This window comes from Otolemur garnettii, unplaced genomic scaffold, assembly GCF_000181295.1.
Source record: "Otolemur garnettii isolate 467f Iridium unplaced genomic scaffold, OtoGar3 scaffold00082, whole genome shotgun sequence".
NCBI lineage: Eukaryota > Metazoa > Chordata > Mammalia > Primates > Galagidae > Otolemur > Otolemur garnettii.
Window position 1 is genome coordinate 5,984,391 of NW_003852477.1, and position 9,927 is coordinate 5,994,317.

General features: G+C 43.2%; 1 protein-coding gene across 2 annotated transcripts in view; it reads left to right on the forward strand.

Moving 5' to 3' along the window:
- The window catches only part of ZNF35 (zinc finger protein 35), an 11,713-nt gene extending 4,899 nt beyond the window's left edge, over nt 1–6,814 (forward strand). For both annotated transcript variants that reach the window (XM_012808029.2, XM_023515945.1), the window contains exons 3-4: nt 747–891; nt 4,712–6,814. In XM_012808029.2, coding sequence (XP_012663483.1) covers nt 747–891; nt 4,712–5,958 — 1,392 coding nt within the window. In that variant the 3' untranslated portion in view covers nt 5,959–6,814. The remainder of the gene's footprint in view (nt 1–746; nt 892–4,711) is intronic.
- The last annotated feature ends 3,113 nt before the right edge of the window (nt 6,815–9,927 follow it).

Here is a 9,927-nt window from a genome sequence, read left to right on the forward strand (position 1 = left end):
AAAAAAAAAAAAAAAAAAAAGTTAATGTCCCACTATATTCTATGCTAATCAAATCAGAATCTGGGGGTGATACCGAAGTATCTGCATTTCTAAAAACTTCAGGTGATTCCAGTCAGCGTTTGACACTTCTAATTAGTGCTTCTTAAACTTTTATGTCCACAGGAATTGCCTGGGGGTTCTTGTTAAAATGCTAGTTCTGATTCAGGAGGTCCCTGGGAATGATGTGAGTTTTTTTTGCAGTTCTCACAAACTCCCAGATGATGCATGTACCACACTTTCAGTAGTCAGGCTGACCTACTGTAGACCACACTTTCAGCAGTGAGGCTATCTACTATGCTGTGTCCTTAATGTTTTTAAGCACTGTCCCTTGTCAAATAAGGACAGAGGTTCCCCAGACTCTTGTAATAAAATGATCAGAACCATATTTCTTTGGTCATTAGGCCCCAGAAAAGCGTACTCTGAAAAGTCTCCCATGTGTTCTCTCCTCTTGGCTTGTACCACTGGCAGGTTAGGTTTGGATTCTGGAGTGAGCAATGAGGTGATCTAATTGACAGGGCAGATGGTGGCAGGCTTGCTTCCTTGCCAGCTCAACTTAGGGGTTGGGAGAGACCCTGGCTTCTTATTCCATGTTTAAAAAATGTCTTGAGGACTCTAGAAGTAGATAGCTGTGTTCTCATCCTCAAAGCTATAATTACACCAACTCCCACCGCCAGTCTGCTCATAAGCATGTGCCTACTTGTCTCTAGGGTCAGAACATGTTCTGGGACATGGCTGTAGTCCTGAAAGCAACGCAGGAGGCACCTGCTGCTTCACCCCTTGGCAGCTACTCATTACCAGGGACTCTGGCCAAGAGCGAGATACTGGACACTCAGGGGAACATGAACTTTCTAGGTAAGGTTCAACTCCCTGGTTCAGAATCTGACCTTTAGGATTTCTCAGAATCTTTTCAGAGACTGGTGGGTATCTGGTCTCTTAGCTTGAGCAACACAGAGTATCATACAGAGGATCAAGATACTGTCAGGGAGAGCTGGATAGGGGATTGCTGAGAGACACCTATGCTGTTGTCATGGGAAATGGCTTATTTGGTACACAGGCTTGAGACACCAGACATAGATGGATTCAAAATTCGCTTCTTAGTCATATTTATTTTTAGTGAGTTTCATGTCTGTACACACAAGTAGATACACGCCCTCTTCATATACTTTGTGGCTGTCCTACTTTAGTAAGTCTTTAAGAAAAGCTATCTAGGCTCGGCGCCTGTGGCTTAAGTAGCTAAGGCACCAGCCATATACACCTGAGCTGGCAGGTTCGAATCCAGCCCAAGTCTACCAAACGACAATGACGGCTGCAACCAAAAACAGCCGGGTGTTGTGGTGGGCACCTGTAGTCCCAGCTACTTGGGAGGTGGAGGCAGGAGAATCACTTGAGCCCATGAATTGGAGGTTGCTGTGAGCTGTGATGCCAAAGCACTCTACCCAGGGTGACAGCTTGAGGTTTTGTCTCAAAGAAGAAAAAAAAAAGAAAGAAAGAAAAGCTATCTAGCCTCGGCACCCATAGCTCAGTGGTTAGGGTGCTGGCCACATGCTCCAGGGCTGGCAGGTCCCAACAATGACAACAACAACAAAAAAATAGCTGGGCGTTATGGTGGGCGCCTGTAGTCTCAGCTACTTGGGAGGCTGAGGCAAGAGAATCGCTTAAGCCTAAGAGTTAGAGGTTGCTGTGACCTGTGATGTCATATCACTCTACTGAGAGGGATATAGTGAAACTGTGTCTAAAAAAAAAAAAGAAGAAGCTATCTAAGGTAGGAAGGGTCAACTTTTGTGCTGATTTTGATCAAATGCCCTAGAGATGTTGTTTTCATAGATCTTGCTGCAAATTCTAGAGCAGTGGTTCTCAGCCTTCCTAATGCCACAACCCATTAATACATTTCCTGTGAGTTGTGGCCCACAGGTTGAGAATTGCTGTTTTAGAGGATTTTGAACAGCTGTGTCAACTATGATACTGTTTAAAATTAGGTCTTAGTGAAACTATGGCTTATCACCTGGTTCTCTTTAAGCTGGAGCTCAGGAAAGGATAATATGTCTTGATTAGTGGTGGCAGAAGTTTGTTGTGGAGAAGAAACACACAACTGAGAGTCAACAATGTGGTAGCCTGGCTCGGCACTCTTTGCTCCGTGGTTAGAGTGCCAGCCACATACACCCATACACTGAGGCTGGCCGGTTTGAACCCAGCCTGGGCCTGCTAAACAACAATGACATCTGCAACAAAAAAATAACCAGGTGTTGTGGTGGGCGCTTGTAGTCCCAGCTACACAGGAGACTGAGGCAAGAGAATCGCTTTAGCCCAAGAATTTGAGGTTGCTGTGAGCTGTGATACCACGGCACTCTACTGAGGGTGACTTAGTGAGAAAAGAATGTGGTAGCCATGGTCTCCATGCTGTAGATGCAATTCTCTGGATGGCTACCAGGGCTCCTACTAATAAGTCTGCCTGACACTGGTCTGTGTCAATATTTTGAAACCACTGTTCTACCTAGCCAATTCCTTAGGCATTTGAGAATCAAGTCACTTTCTTAAACCAGTGCTATCGAGAAGGTCAGAATATTCAGCTTTCATTTTCTTGTCTTGTCTTTAATTTTCCCCCAAACTCCCAAAAGGTCTGTGCCCCACTTTCTGCTTTCTGATTCATTCCCTCTGATATATTCCCCTTGAGTTACTTCTTTTCTGTCTCCACACTTTATCAGCCATTCACAGTCTTTAACTCAGCAGCTGTACCTGTCCTTTAGGAAGGATCTGCATTTTCCTACTTTGCCTCTTTATCTCAAGACCCTGTTCCCCCCACCCCAAGATTTATTGTGCTGCAGCCATTTCCATAACAGCAGGTGATGTCAGGAACACTGAGCTCTGGGAGTGAGAGGAGTGGTTGCTTGCACTGCCTTGGATAACTGTGATCTTGATAAGTCCTTTCTTTCTGTGCAAAGGAGGATATCCAGGATACTGGATTCTCCCTGTGTGTTGCAGCATGACCTGTGGCTCCTAGCTCCTCTATTCATGTCTAAAGTTACATCACTGTGAAAATATCTCCTTCTGTAGTTTTGCTACCCACCTTGCCACTGGCCCTCATTTTACTTTCTTATCTGAGTTGTTTTCCCTGAGCTCAGTAATTCACTGGTACTTATTAAGGGCTAACTCTGCCAACGCTGGGGTGCACAGGTACATGTTCCAAGGTCAAAGGTAGTAGGGGTGAGGAGAAGACAAAAATAAAGAGCTGGGATGTTATTGACAGCAGGTCCCCTTTTTGATGCCATCAGGGCTCTGAGGCAGTGTATAACATCCAGAGACTAATCAAAGTCTTAAAACGTCAGGATATTTTGGAATTCTTATGTTTTTTGGTACTGGGGAACAGGCTATGCCCTAATTCAGTAAAGTAAGCTGTCCTTGACATGATGCTAAGTGTTCCCTTTCACTTTAGGGACAGAATTTACTATGTTCAATTTTTTCCTTAATCTTACCTAGTGTAGGCTCCGTGCCTGTGGCCTAAGTGGCTAAGGCGCCAGCCACATACACCTAAGGTGGCGGGTTCAAATCCAGCCCGGGCCCGCCAAACAACAATGATGGCTACAACCAAAAAATAGCCAGGTGTTGTGGCAGGCGCCTGTAGTTCCAGCTACTTGGGAGGCTGAGGCAGGAGACTCACTTGAGCCCAGGAGTTGGAGGTTGCTGTGAGCGGTGATGCCACGGCATTCTACCCAGTGCGACAGCTTGAGGCTCTGTCTCTAAAAAAAAAAAATCTTACCTAGTGTAGCTGTCTGTTACCACAGTAATTTCTTTACCCTAAAGGTTCATCTTTTCTCCTGGCCCCCCATAGCACTATTTGTCAGGATGAAAGTCACAGCACACACTCAGAGCTCTTACAGTGTTCCATGCACTGTTCTGAACAGTTAACAGAGAATAACTCTGTTAATCTGCTCACAGCCTTTATAAGGAAAATATTACCATTATTCCTGTCTTAACAATTAGGGAACTGAGGCACTGAGGAGTTAAAAGTAACCAGCCCAGAGTCATCCAGCCAATTAGTGGCAGAGCTGGGATTTGAAAGCAGTCAGCCTGCCTCCAGAATCCATCTTCTTCCTCTCTGTAGCTGTGCAGCCTCTCAGCGTTTTGTGAGCTTTTGGTTACTGTACCTGTCTTGGCATCCAGTGGGACCTTTTCACTCCAGTTTTATCTTTCCTTTGGTATCTAGAATCTTTAGACACAGAAACTTAAGTTAGTAGATATTTGTTTACAGGTAAGGAATCTCTCTGACTAACCAGTGGAGAGCAAATCCAAGTCCACTCTAAGTAACCAGGGTAAGAAAGCATTCCTGTGGAGAGGCTGGTTTTAACTGTGAGATCAGTCATCAGATAACCAGGTGAGTGCCATCTGGAGATCAGGCCTTCCTGGCATGAGGGTGGGTTAAGTGACTCATAGAGGTAAACAAAAGTGCTGGAAAGACCACAAATCAGCTCATCTGCTCCAAGTTGGTGGGGTGGGATGGGGGCAACCCCCCAAGAGGAACCTACAAAGGAGAAGTAACACAATGGGATTCTTTTGTATGATAAAGCAGTTTTGCAAGAGGTACTTCCTGACCTTTTCAAACCTGATCCTATTCTTTTTCTAGACTGGAGAAGTCTAACATTTGCATTTTCTGGGGGGTTTTGTTGTTGTTATTCAGGTGTTGAAACGAAGAACTTACAGTTACTGGTTCCAAAAACTGAGATAAGTGATGAAGCCGAAAAACCCTTCATAATATCAGGAAGAATCCAGAAAACTGACCTTCAAGGACCTAAGTTAGGAGAAGCCTGTGAAAAAGGAAATATGTTAAAGAGGCAGAAAATAAAGAGGGAAAAGAAAGATTTCAGACAAGTAACAGTGAATGACTATCACTTACCTGAAAACTTCAAAGAAGAGGAAGATCAGAAATGTAAGAAATCTGGGGAAAAATGTAGCCTTAATTCTGGCACTGTTAAAAATCAGAAAATACAGCCTGGGCAAAAGCCCTTTATGTGTAGTGTGTGTGGGAAGGGCTTTAGTCAGAGTGCAAATCTTGTTGTGCATCAGCGAATCCACACTGGGGAGAAACCCTTTGAATGTCATGAGTGTGGGAAGGCCTTCATTCAGAGTGCAAACCTTGTTGTACATCAGAGAATCCACACTGGACAGAAACCTTATGTTTGTTCAAAATGTGGGAAAGCCTTCACTCAGAGTTCAAATCTGACGGTACATCAAAAAATCCACTCCTTAGAAAAAACCTTTAAGTGCAGTGAATGTGAGAAAGCCTTTAGTTATAGCTCACAACTTGCTCGGCACCAGAAAGTCCACATTACAGAAAAATGCTATGAATGTAACGAATGTGGGAAAACATTTACCCGGAGCTCAAACCTCATTGTCCACCAGAGGATCCACACTGGGGAGAAGCCTTTTGCCTGCAATGATTGTGGCAAGGCCTTTACCCAGAGTGCAAATCTTATTGTACATCAGCGAAGCCATACTGGTGAGAAGCCATATGAGTGTAAAGAGTGTGGGAAAGCCTTTAGTTGTTTTTCACACCTTATTGTGCACCAGCGAATTCATACTGCAGAGAAACCTTATGACTGCAGTGAATGTGGGAAAGCCTTCAGTCAGCTCTCTTGCCTTATCGTCCACCAGAGAATTCACAGTGGAGATCTTCCATATGTGTGTAATGAGTGTGGGAAGGCCTTCACATGTAGCTCATACCTACTTATTCATCAGAGAATACATAATGGGGAAAAACCTTACACATGTAATGAGTGTGGCAAGGCTTTCAGGCAGAGGTCCAGCCTCACAGTGCACCAGAGAACCCACACGGGGGAGAAGCCCTATGAGTGTGAGAAGTGTGGTGCAGCTTTCATTTCTAATTCACACCTCATGCGACACCACAGAACCCATCTTGTTGAATAATAAGTAAAGGAAAAGGAAGACCTCCAGCATTGGTCATGATTTACTGCTCCCCAAATTAGATGCCTCTTTGCTGTTTTCTTCCTCCTTTGTGAAAACAAGGCCTGTGTCATTAAAAGTTAAAGAGTTTTGGGCAATGCAGCACAAAACATAAGCATTTCAAAGGCTAATTTAAAGAAAATGAAAACTGAGCACCTAAAGGCAAGGACTTTAACTGCGTTCTGAGCTGTTTTGTTTTCTGAAATGGAAAGTGGCTTTCTTAGGAATGGGTCATATGAAGCTAAGTGATAAAGATCCTATTTGAGGAAAGGTCTATTTTGCTTACTTTTGTTTTTTAAAACTCTGGTAATGCTTGAGCAACAGGTAGAGGTTATCTACCTGTTAGAGTTGTGGAGCTTTGAACACTGTATTCTAGTCTTTTCAGTGACCAGTTAAGATGAAACCATTTGGGGTAGCAATACTACAACAGCTCACCTATGAACATTAATAAGTTTCCTCTTCCCTAGGTAATTTTTAAAAAGCTAATCGAAACAGAAAAAGAAAAACCTATTAACTGTCTACTGGTCCTAAAATGGACAGAAATAGGAAATGGTTATATTTTCCTTATTGTCTATACCTCCCAAACATTAATATTATAAAGCTTTAGGGACCTCTGATAAGTCCGTTCTGACCATTTCTCAGCCTGCATGGCCAAGCACTCAAGGATGGATGGAGTCACCACACACAAGCTATGTTCATTTCCTAAGATCAACAACTCAACCCCCCAATTCCCATCACATTCCATTTGGGTGTGATGCAACCAACAGCCCCCTTCCTGGATAGAGGAGTCAAAGAATAAAGCTTGCCTAGAGGCATGCCCAGGTTGTCTCTGCTCTCATTCTGCTCAAGCTCAGCCAGGGGTCTCAGTTTGGGTTTCATGTTTACATTCTGGATGGTATTTAGAAGAAATATGAGAACTGATCTAATTCTGAGAGGACCAAAGAGGGAAACAGGGAAAGGGAAGAGGTGGAATGGGATTCCTTAGGTCTGAATTTGGTTTTTATGAGATGTATTTGAAATTTGAAAACTTGTAGAAGAATGAAGAAACTGGCTAAGGTAAGATATCTTTGTTACCATTGAGCTTTTACTTGGGCAAAAATGACTTATTACAAGACTATGCAATAGGAAGAGTTAACTAATAATATTGCCTTGTTATTTATATAGAGCTTTTTATTCTTTATTGTGTACTTTCTTGTGTCAAATCATGATACCTGGCTCTCATGATACCTCATGCTTTCACATAAGTCATTACCTTAATCCTTGTAACACTGAAAGCGGTGTTTGCCTGTTTACCCAAGAGTTGTCATTTAGTGTAAGGCCAGGTAACAAGGGACAGAGCTTATATCCAAATCCAGGGCTTAAATCTAGGTTCTTTTTATGCTGCCCATAAAATTACCCATAATCCCTACCCACACTGTGGGGGAGGCTGAAAAAGGACTGTGTAGCCCCATTTTCAGGTGAGGAAGCTGAGGGGACAGGTTTTGTGATATGTCTTAGGCACAGGGACTAGAAAGCAACAAACCTAAGACTGGAATTGGGACCTCCTGATTTCTGGGTCTAACTCTCCACTCCGTTCACTGCCTCTGAGCATGCAAGAACATTTATTATAAAAGTTGACCCTGGTGATAAAGAGACTGGTCCACCTCTCACGCAGAAGTCCAGTGGGTTTGTTGTCTCATTTCTATAAAACTAAATAGTAGTCACAGTGCTCTCTAATTTACAGAGCAGGGGCAGCATCTGTGGCTTAGTGAGTAGGGCACCAGTCCCATATACCAAGGATGGCGGGTTTGAACCTGGCCCCAGCCAAACTGCAACAAAAAAATAGCCAGGCGTTGTGACGGGCACCAGTATTCCTAGCTACTCGGGAGGCTGAGGCAAGAGAATTGCCAAGAGCTGGAGGTTGCTGTGAGCTGTGACACCACCGCATTCTACCAAGGGCAACAAAGTGAGACCCTTGTCTCTAAAAAAAAAAATAAATAAAAATAAAAAATAATTTGCAGGCTTGGCACCTGTAGCTCAAGTGGCTAAGGCACCAGCCACATACACCTGAGCTGGTGGGTTCAAACCTGGCCCAGGCCTGCCAAACAACAATAACAACTACAAACAAAAAATAGCTGGGTGTTGTGGCAGGCACCCGAAGTCCCAGCTACTTGGGAGGCTGAGGCAAGAGAATTGCTTAAGCCCAGGAGTTGGAGGTTGCTGTGAGCTATGATGCCTGAGCACTCTACCCAAGGTCACAGCTTAAGGCTCTGTCTCAAAAAAAAAAATAATAATAATAATTTACAGAGCATTTCCTACACTGAAGGCATACACAAGAAAGCTTATTTATTTCCTCTTAACTTCCCTTCAAAGAGGGGGAAGTATATGCAACTTCCTTTCCTAGTTTCACTCTAAATCATAGACTTACAAATATAAGAAATCAAAAGGGGATTCCAAAGTCTAATCAAATACTCATGCCCTCACTGACTCTAACTCTGACTATTCCTGCCCCCTTGTCTGGGAGTGGAGAGAACCAAGAACAACACTTCGTACCTCTGCTGAGTTTAAGAACGAGTTAATCTCTGCATGATCAGGAGGTTCAGAACAGCAGGCTAAAGATTTAAGATAACTGTGACCTTGACCCAACAAGAGACTAAAAGTGTGCTCTCCTGAAAGATAATAGTACCTGGGATTTATGACCTTTAAGGACAGTTAAACTATTTTATCCTGTGTATTTATCCTCATACTTGAATGAGTCATAGGTGATTGGGATTTCCTGGTTAAAGATTTACCTTCATAGGTAGTTCAAAGAAGCTACCCAGGTGATTGTAATGCAAAGCTAGGTTTGGGGATCACTGACTTAACTTTGTAGTAAATCAGTGGCTTTAAACCTTGGTTTCATGTTAGAATAAACTAGGACATTTTTAAAAATTTCCATTCCTAGGCCTCAGTATTTTTGAAACTGGATGGGATTATAAAGTATAGGCAAGGTCACTGCAGTTTGGTAAAGTCTGCAGCCCAAAATGTGAGTGATGAAAGCTGGAGGGGTGCTGAGCATAAGGGTTTGTATGTGCATGTTTGATCAAATTGGGGCACTTAATTTACATAGGCTGGATTAGTGCCCCAGACTGCCCTGACTTATCTTGTTTGTATTGAAGTAAGTATACCAAACATTTTATTTATATGAGTAAACTAAGTTTTACATAACATGCTTTTGTGTATGCATTGAGACTTTTTACATTTCTACTTGTATTTCCATCTCCATATCTGGGTTTCCACAAATGAGCACCCAGGTTCAGAATCTCTGATCTGCACAAATCACTTACTAGACAGATCAGTTCCTTCCCTAGCTAATAACAGTTCTCTCTCCAGTTCAATTCTAGCCCTTAAAATAAATCACAGCCCACTGTTTCCTTTATAATTTCTTTCTTTTTTTTGCAATTTTTGGCCAGGGCTGGGTTTGAACCCACCAACCCTCCGGCATATGGGGCCGGCGCCCTACTCCTTTGGGCCACAGGTACTGCCCATCCTTTATAATTTCTAATAAGGGAGGATTGGCCAGCCCTTGTAAAGTTGGCTGTTCTCTTTGGATCATCTCCCATCTCCCTTAGCTGCTTTTGCAAGGAGTGGCTGGAAACTGCAAAATCCCACTGTCATTAGTTGCCAAGACCTGTCAGACTTAGCTGCCAGACAAAGAGCTCTGTGAGAGGCCTAGTGATTCATATTAAGAGTAGGGCCAGGAATTCTGTCCTCACCCTCAAATGAAGTAAACATAAGTATTTAAGGGGAGCATGGTGATGCAGAACTGATAATAAAATCATGTACAATTGCTTTGGGAGCCCAGGACTTCATTAGCCACCCTGTTCCCCCCAGCACTCAGTACCCACTCATGTTCTCATTCTTAAACACAGGCAGCCATGAATTCCAGTTCAAGAAAAGGGAATTCTTCCTCTG